The 14,630-nt window shown below is 34.3% G+C and overlaps 1 protein-coding gene across 1 annotated transcript in view; it reads left to right on the forward strand.

The window, feature by feature from the left end:
* SYCP2 (synaptonemal complex protein 2) overlaps positions 1-14,630 on the forward strand; it is a 68,755-nt gene that overhangs the window by 1,290 nt on the left and 52,835 nt on the right. The window contains exons 2-7 of the mRNA XM_043882813.1: positions 8,283-8,338; positions 9,212-9,355; positions 10,163-10,291; positions 11,073-11,177; positions 11,420-11,444; positions 14,141-14,226. Of these exons, the coding sequence (XP_043738748.1) occupies positions 8,315-8,338; positions 9,212-9,355; positions 10,163-10,291; positions 11,073-11,177; positions 11,420-11,444; positions 14,141-14,226 (513 nt within the window). The 5' untranslated portion in view covers positions 8,283-8,314. The remainder of the gene's footprint in view (positions 1-8,282; positions 8,339-9,211; positions 9,356-10,162; positions 10,292-11,072; positions 11,178-11,419; positions 11,445-14,140; positions 14,227-14,630) is intronic.

Genomic DNA, 14,630 nt, shown 5'->3' on the forward strand with positions numbered 1-14,630 from the left:
GTTTGCTCTGGTGGCTGAGCGGACTGTTCCATTGAGTCAGCTTTGGGGAGGAAATGTGTGCCTCTGACAAGTTGTTGGGTGTTTTTTAAACCTTAACCCTTTTATCGGCCTGCATATACACATTCATACTGTAAGGCTTGCCTGTAACGCCAAACCTGCTTAGTTGACCGCTCCCCCCACCCCCATACATACACACAAGCAGACTCTTGAAAAATTATTATTCCGTGCTAGGTCTCCCTAGATCGTTCTGTTGTTCCTTGTTCTAGTGAATAGAACTTCAAAGCAATTTAAAGATATTTTAAATTGTTTACTCGTTATGGTAGAAAGAAGTGTATCGCTTTACCCTCTAGATTCAGCCTTTCCTCTCAGCTGCAAATGTTTGTCTTGTTTAATGCCTAGTACCCAATTTGGGGCTCTGTTAAAGTCAATTTGCATTCAGCCTTGGAAGGGAGGGAGTAGTTAACTGGATTGTTGAATTCAGTTTCCTTACTTGAAAAATCTTCCTGTGTAGATACTAATTAATTTTCCTTCCCCTTGAATGGTTTCTTGAACAAAAGTAGACTAGGAACTAAACCATCTTTTTAGCTTTGTGTGCCTCTTGGCCATAAGTAATTCTTTTGTGTTATATTTCCTCTCTTAGAGTACTTTGTAAATTACATGTAAATTCGAATTCACATTGTTGTGGTTGTGATGCTGGAAAGTGTAAAGTAATAGGCAGGTCTGCCCCAACAACTGCTGACAGTAGGGGAAAAGCACAAATAGAGCCCCTGAAATATTTTAAGTATTTAAACTTTTTAATTACATTTTCAAATTGTGAAATAAAATGTTCTAGCCTTTAGTTTCAGACACATACCTTCATTGCAACAAAACGGAAAAATGTATATGAAGCTCTTATTTTTGAGTGTTGGCAAAAATATCAAAGATACTTGAATGCATTTATTATGGATGTTTGATGGACTGCATTTTTGGAGAAGTATAATGACCTGTATAATTCATGAATTAGTATATATTTCACAAACTTTCATTTTAGTAAAATCAGTAAATCAAGAATTTTACTGTGTTGTATTGACAGTACAATTGAAGGATTAAAACAACAGGTAATTTTGTTCAAAATGTACTAATTTGAGTATATTTTCACCAAAAACATGATGTAAGTGTAAAAAATAGTACTTTTCCTTTAATATTTTCTGCAATATTAAAATTTTCTTAAAACTAAGGTAAATACAAATTATTAGTGAACATTAATCAAAATAATTTCTTCTAATTACACTGAAATTTTTAATACATCTTATTAAATATTTTTTATAAAAAGTCACTATTCTTGTGTTTGCCCTCTAACTGTGCATAGTCCATATCATGTTCATGCAGTTTCCTAGATTTATGTAGAAACAAATTAAACAATAATGGGTTGCTTAGAAATACAAAATGTTTCTCTGGCACCATGTGCAACTGTTGTGAACACTGTGCACTTAGTTGCTAGTACTTCCAGAGCCACAAGTTAGAATACAAAGAGAAGCAAGAAAAGGGACATTTGGCGCTATTAGGAAGCAGCTTTTCCTTATGCAAGAATCAATTAGTTTTGCTCTACCAGAGAAAGAATTTGACAGTTAACTAATGTCTTTTTCTCTTACCTGAGCACTTAGGCTGCTCGAGTTTTATCTCCTTTCTGAAGCAGGGACTAAAATGTCAGTATCAGCACAACCTGCAATCTTCTCTGCATTGTTTCAGCTTCTCCCTCACCCCCGCCCCAAGTCCCTTAAACTTAGTATTGTTATGTAAGATTTCTAACACACAGAATAAACAGACTAGTGTAATTAACTGCAGTCCCTTCCTTTAATTTTTATTTTTATAATATTTATTTATTTTTGTCTGCGCTAGGTCCTCTGTTGCTGTGTGGACTTTCTGCAGTTGCCGTGCTCAGGCTTCTCACTGCAGTGGCTTCTCTTGTTGCAGAGCACTGGCTCTAGGGTGCACGAGGACTCGGTGGTTGTGGCTCACAAGCTTAGTTGTCCTGCAGCATGTGGACTCTTCCCAGACCAGGGGTCAAACCCATATCCCCTGCATTGGCAGGCAGATTCATAAGCCCTGAACCACCAGGGAAGTCCTATCCCCTTCTTGTAAAGATATAGGCAGGGAGAGTGTTTCTTCAGGGCTTAAAGGGTATGAGTTGTGAGAGTGAATGTGTTCATGGTTATAGGACTTGCTGGGTCAGTACTGAGTACTGGATTCTGAGTAAATAAGAATCCTTAATCCTCTCTTAAATAGAGAGTCCTTAATGAAATTATGTCTGTGGGTGTGAGAGAGAGACAGTGATATACAAAAAGTTTGTATCTATTACTTCTTATGCTTTGTGCTTTTTCTTTCAAATTTTTTCACCATTCAAAGTCACAGACATCCTCCTGAGTTTCCTTCTAATGGTTTTTAAACATTTTCATTTTAGTAAATTCATCGTTTATTTTGTGAATGGTGAATGGGGGAAGCAGGAGCCTAATTTTATTTTTTATATTTTGAGTTAGTTCCCCAGTGTCATTTTGGGCATTTGGGGTATTTATTGACTAATTTACATTTATTATTAGCAAAACCTTCTTACTCATATATGAAGTTCAAATATATGCTTGGATATGCATTTGGATTCTCTTGGTTATTGATCCATTTGTTTATTTCCTATTTTTAGTATTTTTTTTTGTAATTGTGACTTTGTAATATATTTTGAAAGCAAAGAGGATGATTCTTCCATTTATTTTTAAATAGTACTTTTGTTAATAGAATTCTAGCTTGCCGTTTTTCTTTCAGAACTTTTTAGTTTCTTTCCTTTTAGTGTTCTTGTCTGGCTTTGGTATCAGAATAAGCCTGGCTAATGAAATAAGTTTGGAAGTGTTTTCTCTTCTGTTTTTTTGGAAGAGTTTGATGGTAGAATTCACCAGTGAAGCCATCTGGTCCTGGACCTTTCTTTTCTTTTCTTTTCTTTTTTTTTTTGGCTGTGCCGGGTCTTCATTGCTGTGAGGGCTTTTCTCTAGTTGCAGTGAGTGGGGGCTACTCTCTAGTTGCGGTGCACAGGCTTCTCATTGTGGTGGCGTCTCTTATTGCTTAGCATGGGCTCTAGGGCACACAGGTTCTGTAGTTGCAGTGTGAGGGCTCAATAATTGTGGTTCCTAGGCTCTAGAGTTCAGGCGTGATGGTTGTGACACATGGGCTTTGTTGCTCCGTGGCATGTGGGATCTTCCCAGGTTAGGGATTGAGCCCTGGTCTCCTGCCTTGACAAATGGATTCTTTACTACTGAGTCACCAGGGAAGCCCCTGGACCTCTCTTGTTGGGAGGTTTTCAATTACTGATTCAATTTCTTTACTAATAATTGGTCTGTTCAGATTTTGTTTTTTTCATAACTCAGTCTTGACAGGTTGTATATATTTCTTATTGGTTCCATTTTTTCTAGGTTGTTCAGTTTGTGGTCCAAAAAGATGCTTGTTATGATTTCAGTCTTCTTAAATTTATTAAGATTTGCTTTATGGCTTAATATATGATCTGTCCTGGAGAGTATTCTATGTGTGCTTGAGATGAATATGTGTCCTACTGCTGTTCTATAGGAATTCCATATAGGTCTGTTAGATCCATCTATCTAATGTGTAGTTAAAGTCCAATCTTAGAGCACTTTAAAGAAGTCATTATTCTAATTCTTTTGGCTTTCATAGTTTCTATTGGTCTTATTGATGCTGCTTAAAAGCAGTTTGTTTTTTTATTTTGATCTTTGATTTTCAGCAGTTTTCTGTGTTACCCCAGGTTTGGGTTTTTTTTTTCCTTTGCTGGGATTCATAGGGTTTTTTGAATCTATTGTTCGATGCATTTTGTTGGTTTGGGGACTGTGTCAGTCATCATATCTTAGGTATTGGTTCTGTCACAGTCACTATCTCCTTTCCTGGATTTATAGTTATACATACATGGGGCTTAATAACTTATCCGGTGTTCTTGATCTGACTTCTGATACTCATCCCCGACCCCTGCCATATTTTTGTCTTTGCTTCATGCTGGATATATTCTTCTGGTACCACTTCATTTCTCAAATTTTTACTTCATCTGTGTCTCATCTGCTATTAAAACCATGCATTTATTCTTTCTTAATAATCTTGTTATTGATTATTTTTGTTTCTAGAATTATTTGGTCTTTTGTTCAAATTTCCTTGACCTTCCTTATCTCCCACCCCAGTTTCCAGTTCTCTGCCACCATTCTCAGTCTTACAATCATTATGTACACAGTACTCAGTTATTTTGAAGTATTTTTCTGATAACTACCATCTGGAGGTCCTGTGGGTCTCTCTTTTGGCTAGTTCTTTCACCTTTTAATTAGTTCATCCAAGTCTATGAATTGCACTTTAAGTATTGATTTGGTTACATCCTATAAATCTTTTTATCCTTTATGTTTTTGTATGTTGATGTTTTCTTAGTCACTTAAACATTTTGTCACTTCTGTCTTTTAATAGCCCATGGACTATTCAAATATATGCATTTAAGTTTCTGAATAGATAGGAAGTTTGAAGCTGCCTTTGCAGCTGATTTCTAAATTTATTGCATTGTGAAAACAGATAATCTGCTATGTTTATTCTTTTGCATGCATTGTGTTTTGTTTTTGCTGTGGTGACTTAAGATTTTCTCTTTTATTCTTATTCAGAAATGTCCTTACAATGTGTCTAGATGTAATTTTTCTTACTTACCTTGAATTCCATGGAATCTTTCAATTTGTGGATGTTTGCGTTTGTTTTGGGAATGTTCTTAGCTATTATTCAACTCTTGCCATCCCACTGTTCTTTTTGGTTTTAAAATTTTTCTAAGTTTCTTAAAGAATAGATACTGGAATGTATGCATCTCTTCTTCTTATCTCAACTTTTTATCCTATACTTCCTTTGTGATATTCTGTGATGACTTCGACTTTGTCTTTTTATTCCAAGGAATGTTCCCTCCTGAAGCTTTCAGGCCTGTAGTGATAGTGGCAGCAGTGAATGCTCAGGGTTCTCTAGCCTATGCTGTTCCTCTTATGGTTCCTTATTAATCTCCCTGTTGGTTGCTGACCTCCAATACTTATTTATTACCTGCATAATTGCATTACTACAGGCTAAATTTTCATCCTCTGTGATGGCCTGGGGAGAATGAGAAAGAGAGTGAAGCCAGGTAGAAAATAGGGACACCCCTACTTGGGATGGGAAAGCAGACTGTGGGTCCCTGCATTTCCAGTATTTTGCAGGCAAAATGGTAAAACAACTGCCCACTATTTAGAGATCTTGGAATCATTGCTGGTATTCTGGAATTCCCAGAAAGCCACAGACCTAGAATCACCCATTTAGTATTTAAGCTAGAATAGACAAAACCAGATGGGGCAAGACCACAGGAGGCCCTGGATAGACTTGTTTGGAGCAGCTGGACACTAGCTACTTATTTTCAAAGACTGGTATTTTCTTGGTAATTTCACTTTCCTCACAATAACCCAAACCTACCTTTCACTGATCCCTAGCTTTGGACCCTACCTACCTACATTTTAGTGTGAATTTACTTTTAAGAGGTTAAATAAGTATAAATTGCAAGTAAAACTGAAGTTTCCCTTCGACAAATAGCTGATCACAGTTTTGTGCAACCCTCTATTCTTTTTCCTCAATAAGCTGACGAATAGTCAAACTGTCCAAGTGGTATAAGTGAATGTCTCTCTCTCTATACACACAGGTGGATGCGCACAATTGTGTGTATACTTAAATTGTACCTAGAGATAATTGTAAATAACATAAAGTTTCTTTTTTTATGTAAGTGGAATTATGCTGTATTTATCATCGGGCAGCATGTTTTTTAATCACTAAAACTATTTGGCTGCAGATATCTAAAATTCGGGTTTATTGTGTTCACAAAATTGATTATCATATGCCACATTATATTTATTCATTCCTTGCCCCCTCTCCCATTCCCAGCATCGATCTAGGTGCTTTTGAGTTTTCCCACGCAGAACAATGCCAAAGAATGTTCAAACTATCACACAATTGCACTCATCTCACATGCTAGCAAAGTAATGCTCAAAATTCTCCATGCCAGGCCTCAACAGTACATGAACCATGAACTTCCAGATGTTCAAGCTGGATTTAGAAAAGACAGAGGAACCAGAGATCAAATTGCCAACATCCGCTGACTCATCGAAAAAGTAAGAGAGTTCCAGAAAACATCTACTTCTGCTTTATCGACTATGCCAAAGCCTTTGACCGTGTGAATCACAACAAGCTGTGGAAAATTCTTAAAGAGATGGGAATACCAGGGCACCTGTACCTGCCTCCTGAGAAGTCTGTATGCAGGTCAAGAGGCAACAGTTAGAACCTGGATCAACAGACTTGTTCCAAATCAGGAAAGGGGTACATCAAGACTGTATATTGTCACCCTACTTATTTAACTTATATGCAAAGTACATCATGCAAAATGCCAGGATGGATGAAGCATAAGCTGGAATCAAGATTTCCGGGAGAAATATCAATAACCTCAGATAGGCAGATGATACCACCCTTATGCAGAAAGCGAAGAGGAACTAAAGAGCCTTTTGATTAAAGTGAAAGAGGAGAGTGAAAAAGTTGGCTTAAAACTAAATATTCAGAGAACTAAGATTATGGCATCCGGTCCCATCACTTCATGGCAAATATATGGGGAAACAATGGAAAGAGTGAGAGTCTTTATTTTTGGGGGGCTCCAAAATCACTGCAGCCATGAAATTAAAAGACGCTTGCTCCTTGGAAGAAAATCAATGACAAACCTAGACAGCGTATTAAAACGTAGAGACATTACTTTGCCAACAAGGATCTGTCTAGTCAAAGCTATAGTTTTTCCAGTAGTCACGTATGGATGTGAGAGTTGGACTATAAAGAAAGCCGAGCGCCAAAGAATTGATGTTTTTGAACTGTGGTGTTAGAGAAGACTCTTGAGAGTCCCTTGGACTGCAAGGAGATTAAACCAGTCAGTCCTTTAGGAAATCAGTCCTGAATATTCCTTGAAAGGACTGATGCTGAAGCTTCAACTCCAATACTTTGGCCACCTGATTTGAAGAACAGACTGGTTGGAAAAGACCCTGGTCCTGGGAAACATTGAAGGCAGGAGGAGAAGGGGATGACAGAGGATGAGATGGTTGGATGGCATCACCGACTCAATGAACATGAGTTTGAGTAAACTCCGGGAGTTGGTGATGGACAGGGAAGCCTGGCGTGCTGCAGTCCATGGAGTCACAAAGTGTCAGACACAACTGAGCGACTGAACTGAACTCAGAACAATGCGGCAAAAACGTGTTTAAACTTGACTCCTTATGCATGTGGAATAAATGTTTCTCTGGGGATCAGACTTTTTTTTTCCCCCCCTCTAGAGTTAATCTTTGGAAATGCAGGAGATTTTTTTCTTTCTTTTTTGCTCATCCCTTTTTGTATGCCTATTATGTATGTTCTCATTGGCACTTAAATTTCTTTCCTGGCATGTCTGCTAGAAAGTAGGCTGGCTAGTGTCTTGTGGTTTAAAGACAGACAGTCCTGTATTCCTCTTGGTTTAATTAATGAACTGCCCTCTACGTTGGATTTCCTGTGATTCTATTAAAAACCTCTTCATGGTACTGATTATTTTAAAGTTGTTCTATTCATGATGTCTAGAAAAGATTGTTTTTATTTCTTTTCCTTTATAGGACTAACCTCCAGACCTCCAAGTTGCATTTGGAAATGTCAGATGCTTTGGTTAAGATGGTGCTTAATATAAGCATGTTGCTTCCTATAAGCGTGTTGCTTACTGTTTGCATTTTCCTTTGAAGGGAAAATGTGTTTAGATTATCTTTTCCTTCTTTCACTGCAGTTTTGTATATTCTTGTATAGCCTGTTCTTTGGCAATATACTTGCATATATTTCCCTTCTTAAATATTGTATTACTTGCTTAAATTTCATTTAGACATTAATTCAAGATTATTTTTCTTCCTGTTCCCAAAGTTGGAATCTTTGAGGGAGGTCCACGTTTATATTCTTTCACTGACTAGTTTTGTGACCTTTTGGCAGGACTTTGACATTTGTTTAAGTTATCTATCAAAAGAGAAGGCTTGGAATAAATGGTCTTGAGGCTTCCTCCAGATACTTCTTTGACAGAGTCAAATGAGTAATTTCATAAACAGTGAGGAACTTAAAGAGACAATATTTATTGCCTTTGGTATAAGCAGCAGTGCTTATTTATGTGTTTTAAGATTTTTAAACTGTAAACATAAAGATTGCAAGATACAGAAAGTATATGTTTTCTTTTATAGGTGTTTTGTTCAAGTTTTAAAGTTAAGTCAAAATGCCAATAAGACCAGATCTTCAGGTAGGTAGTCCTAGGCCAAGAGGAAGTATTTTAATCCCCAAAATCACTTTTTGTTTATTTATAGATATTAAGTGCTATAGTTTTAGGAAAACAAAACTTACTTGTTTTTGTGAAATGGTCAAGAGTTAAATAATTTAAATAAAAATGTTATCCTTTTATTTTTCAATAGATTTGTTTCCAAAAGCTTTAAGAATATAAAGTATTAAAGATTATTTAGATATACCTTTTACATAGAAATGAATTATACATTTTTATATATAATTTATGCCTGGATACTTTAATGTCAAGGTTTAAAATTGTAAGATACTTACATTTAGGTCAATCATATTATTGTATGAAAATTCCTGGTAATGGGGGTGTCCTTTAATAGCAGGAATGGCAGACTTTGTAAACTTTATAAATATAGAATATAATAATAAATTATGTGTGCATGTAATGCTTAAGTTATTTTGGTTGGTATAGCTCCTAAAAAAGTGCTTTTACCTTCTTTTTGCATTTTTTTTTTTTTTACTATTTAAACCTCATGAAGAAATTGACAGATATTTTAGGGTTTTATCCATGGTATTATTAGTTACTATAAAGCTGATTTTTATTTCTTTCAATAACAGGTTTTTGTTTTTAACTTAACGATGACTTTCCAATGAGAGATATGAAGTGGAAACTATTAAAATACATTTTTCCTATATAGATATTGTTATCAAAGAAACTTAATCTCTAATTTTGTTACTCCAAATTTAATAGTGGACAGTTAAGTTGTTTTATAAGCTCTTGAGAATTTTCAAATGTGAAAGCAATTCTTAAATTACTTGATTCCATAAGGTGACCAGTGTTGGTTTCGATTCAGTATATGTGCTATTTTCTATATTTCTTCAGCAGTTGGAAAAATGCATTGATGATGCTTTAAGGAAAAATGATTTTAAACCTTTGAAAACACTTCTACAAATTGATATTTGTGAAGATGTGAAGATTAAATGCAGCAAACAGTTTTTCCACAAGTTAGATGACCTTATGTGCAGGGTAAATACTCATTTTCATTGAACGATTGTTACAGTTGTTAGATAGCACTCTACTTTTTAGGGAGGAAATTCTCCATTGGAAGAAATGAATAAAAAGACTTCGGCAGGCTCACTTGTATAAATAAATGCTTGTTTTGCCACCTGCTTTTTGTGTGTGTGTGTGTTTGAGGAGTCCCAAATAACATGTTGGACTGTTGTTTTGTAAGCAGTATATACAAAAATCATGTTTACATAGTGTTACCATTATTAACCTTATTTAAACTGGAGGAGAATAGGGTACTTACTTGAGGTTTAAACAATGTGATCTACTTTTTGAAAACCTATTAGCATATTATTCATGTTGCGTGGACAGTGCTTGTTGCTTGCAAAAATAAAACAAGTAAAAACAAAAATCATCTAAAATCTTGGACTTGATTTGTCATATATAAAGTATTTTTATACTTTTATGCAAGTGATTATTGACAGTCTCCACCAGAATTTGATAATTGTTACAAATCTAAGATTAAAATTTCTTGTATCCCTTAGTTAAATACATAGAGCTTTTTAGAATGGATGGTAACTGATTTATTGCCTCATAAGTATAAAGTTTCTTGAATTATATAATTCTGCATTTTTGTGCTGAGTTTGTTGTTCACTGGCTGAGGGGCTGTAAGGAAGTCGCCTTTTAAAGCCACACTTTTGTCCTTTGCGATATGGAGATTATGATAATGACTAACACTCAGGATTATATTAATAACATTGCTAGCATAATGCCAGTTCCATTTTATTTTGTATTTGCAGACGTTTAAATCTATGATTTGCATTTTAGGAGCTTAATAACAAAGATATCCAAACTGTTTCAACCATTTTGGTTTCTTTTGGACGATGTGGCAAAAATATCAGTATATTGGGGCAAGCTGGACTTCTAACTATGATAAAACAAGGACTAGTCCAAAAGATAAGTATAGAATATGTAACATATTCATGTGAGGGAAATATGTTTAAAGTTGTGTTTTCTAATTAAGTGGTTCATAGTCTTGAAAAATAAATTTGGGAAATGTATATAAAACTTTGAGATAAAATATTTTTATAACCTGTGGTATATGTTAGAAAATTAAAGATCACAAGGAAACTGTATACAGGGTCCTTGATGATCATGTGAATGTAAGGTCCCAACACTCCAAAAAGCCTTAACTTGCTTTATTTTCTCTAGCTCATCTTAGTCATAGTCTAACTTTTATTTTTCTTTTTATATTGTTTATTATGTTTCCCATTTTAACATGTATTGATTTTTGTCTTTTTCATTCTTTGTTATATTCCCAGCAACAAGAACAGTCCCTAAGGCATAGCATGTACTCAAAATCTGAGTTCAATAATAAAAAATAAAGTAATACCAAAACTTTTCAAATAGTAGCAATGACAAAATGATCTAATGTATAATGATAATTTACTTTTTATCTATTGTATGAATGTTCATGAACTAAGAATTTGAAGAGAGTAATAAAGATTTTCTACTTGGAATTGGAACTTCACTCATTCCCATCTAAAAAATGGGGAACATATAGTGAGTTACCAAAAAGCAAAAACAGTGAAGATGTTTAAGAGCATAAACTTATTTTGATACAGTACTGGAATTTTTATTTGTAATGTTTAGTTTTAGGTTTACTGTTTCTATAAATACATTCTTAAAATTATTAAGTGAATTCAAAGTGACTAATGTATACATTTCCTTTTTTTACATGGTTGCCTGGTTTGAAAAATCCAAGGAGATTATTCTGAGTCGGGGAAATTCAAAAGATGAAGCTGTTATAAATATGATAGAAGACTTATTTGATCTTTTGATGGTAACAACCATATTGATTCACTGATGTTATAAAGCATGTATGTGTTCATTTAAAAACATTTGTGTTCTATATGGCCTGAAAAGTCATTAACAGACTGGTTAGTGCATTTATCTGATTAATTAATTGGTTAATACATAAAAGTTAAATAATTTTATGGTGAATTCAGACGTAACCTATTTTAGTACTATTTTTAATGGTTTTTATTATAAGTAAGTTTTAAATATTATTCATTTTCTTCTCAGGTCATACATGACATCAATGATGAAGGTATAATAAACATTTTATTTCTATTGGAACAATAATTTGCTGTTAAAGTTCTGGTATAATTTTCCAACTCTTGTTGTGTTATCCTAACATTAGTAATTCATTACCTAATTCAGGGCTCTACAAATATTTTCTGTAAAGGATTAGAGAGAAAATATTTTAGGCTTTGTGGGCCAAGAAAGAAATTGAGACTGTTACACAGGTACTTATTTAACAAGAAAGAAAACACATTTCCACAAATGTTTTATTGATGCAACTCAAATCAGTATAATGATAATTGAGTACAATGTTTTTATAATACTAATAAGGAGAATAGCATTCTTTTTTGAGAAGATAACCTTAATTAAGGTTCAGAGTTAGTGTTTGCTGTTGCAAAAACTGATTGCAAGTCTTATTTGTTCATGCTCATCTATAATGAGATTTTGTGTATATTACATTAGAACATGTCTTTTCAGACTCATGCAGATAATGCCAAATACTGATATCAGTTCATGAATATGTATTTTAATTGAGCATAGTCATCATTTGGCAACATTTATAGAATTAGGTTTTTTTCTTAATATTTGCCTTTTATATATATATATATATATGTACATATATGGAAAAAGTCTAATATTCTATAAATACTTTCCAAGGGATGACTATGCTTAATTAAAAGTCATGCTCAAGGTGGTTCAGATATCTGATAAAGAATCTGCCTGCAATATGAGAGACCAGGGTTCAAGCCCTAGGTCGGGAAGATCTCCCCTGGAGAAGGAAATGGCAACCCATTCCAGTTTCTTGCCTAGAGAATTCCGTGGACAGAGGAATCTGGTGGGCTACAGTCCATGGGGTCACAAAGAGTCAGACACAACTGAGCACCTAAGACTTACTTTTTTCTTAATGTTTACTTTTTAGAATGACATTGCATTGCAGATTAATCACTTTCAGTTGAAGGTTAGGTGGAAACTCCTCAGTTGCATAGTTAAAATCAGTTTTGAAATATGGAAATTTCCTTTGCACTTATGTCAGCATCCCAAAACGCTGCTGGGTCTGTAGTTGGAGCTTGGAAAAAGTATATCATCTATGTTTCTGTTGGAAATGGAGATGTCATTTCTTGTCTTAGTTTTTGAAAGCCTGTTGTGATTCAGATGACCTTTGTTTCATTGAAATGACTTTACTGAAGTATAAGTATCTCATATAAGCACTATTTTTCCTTGGATTTGGGGGCTGAATTCATTAAGAAATCTTATCAACTCTGCAGCCCAAGCTAATTACCAAAGCCATTCATTCATAGGTGTCTAATGATTGCTGAATTCCTAAGAATGAATGAAATTCACCTGAGACTACTATTTCAGTAAAACATCATAGATTTGCATATTTCCACAGAGTACCTGCTGATGAATACAGCCATACAAAAAGGGACAGTGAGTTGGATTTGGTTTGTGGGACATAGTTTGTCCTTGATCTAGTGAAATTTTTAGTAGTACAGGGAGAATATAGAACATGTTACAACTCATCATCTCAGCTTGTGTTTGGTAGTGCCTTGTACCTAACAATAAACTCAAGTTATTTTATCTCTGTGTTGGTTGGGGAAAAATTACCTAGGATTGGTAATTGAGGCTGGTGAATCCTTTATATTAATAAATGAAGGGGCAACTGTTTGCTGCTTCAAAGCCACAAGGTTTTAAAAGATTGATTACTCTTTATTTCAGTAGTAGTTAATGCTACCTTTTCATTTGTTTTTTGCAGTTAACATAACAATCTAGTCTAAATTCTTCGTTTTTTAGGGGAGCAAACAGTCCTAAAGCACCAATGATTATGAAGTGATCTAACTAGTTTTTTTAAGTAAATCATTTTATCTTTTCAGATAAATCAGTGATTGTTTTTTCTTCTTTTAATGTAGTCACTGTGAAATTGTGCATTTTCTGTTCCTATGTTGCCGTTATTTAAAATTATTTCTTAAAAATTATGTCGTGAATCAGCATGGGGCAAATTCCTCTTAATTGGTACTAATAAAGCCTTGTCTTTTGAGAGACTAGGGTCAAATTTAGAAATAGGTAATGTTATTTAGATCTTCATGAGGAGGTATTAATGACCATTATGAAATTTTGAAGGCATGACTATAAATTATTGAGGCCAATTTTTATAAAAACCTCAAAATAGAAGTTTCCAGTTTTGAATATATTTATCCAAAACACTAATACTGCTTTAAATGCCTAAAAAGGAGAAACTGGATCTGGGGTTATTCCTTTGCCAGAGTTCAGGTCAGTCACATCTGTTGAATGATGTTTTTTCTTTTTTTTTAAATTTATTTTAATTGGAGGCTAATTACTCTACAGTATTGTAGTGGTTTTTGCCATACATTTACATGAATCAGCCATGGGTGTACATGTGTGTTTTTTCAAAGTTACACAGCTGATTAGTGGCAGAACCAGGACTAAATTTCATGCTTCCTGGTGGCCAGGGAGGCTGCGGGCCGCCTTCTGAACTGAACTAGTATATTTACTAGTTTAGTATATTTACTAGTATAATTACTAGTATATATATACTAGTATATAATTATACTAGTATAATTACTATATATATATATACTAGTATAATTACTAGTATAATTACTAGTAAAACTAGTAATTTCTAATATAGTCCTTTCCATTCACTCATATAAGAAAAGGTTGTCCTTTAAAATACACATTTATCAATAATTGACTTTTATTCAGGTAAAAGACAAATAGTGGAAAGTTTCGTGCCTCGAATTTGTGCCCTGGTTATTGACTCAAGAGTGGATATTTGTATTCAGCAGGAGGTAAGCCATTATTTAGTTTTTCTTTTAAAAATTAAAGAGAAAGTAGAGACAATTTGGTAGCAATTTATCAAATTGAATAACTATTTTATCTTGGCACTGAATTACCATGTAGTGTATTTCTGTGGTCTTAATTCATTGCCTTGGAGAAGGAAATGGCAACCTGCTCTGTAAAATCCCATAGACAGAGAATTCTTAACAGGCTGTAGTCCATGGGGCACAAGAGTTGGACGCAACTTACAGTTTCAGGAGGAGAAATTCATTGCCTGACATGATTAATATATTATGTAAATATATACTGAACATTTATAACCATGTGAATTTATGTGTATGAATATAGCTCATATGAAAATAAACTACCATTTAGATATTAGTTCCTCAGTATTTACATGCTAAAAATAATTTAT

The sequence above is a fragment of the Cervus elaphus genome, chromosome 23 (genome assembly GCF_910594005.1).
Source record: "Cervus elaphus chromosome 23, mCerEla1.1, whole genome shotgun sequence".
NCBI lineage: Eukaryota > Metazoa > Chordata > Mammalia > Artiodactyla > Cervidae > Cervus > Cervus elaphus.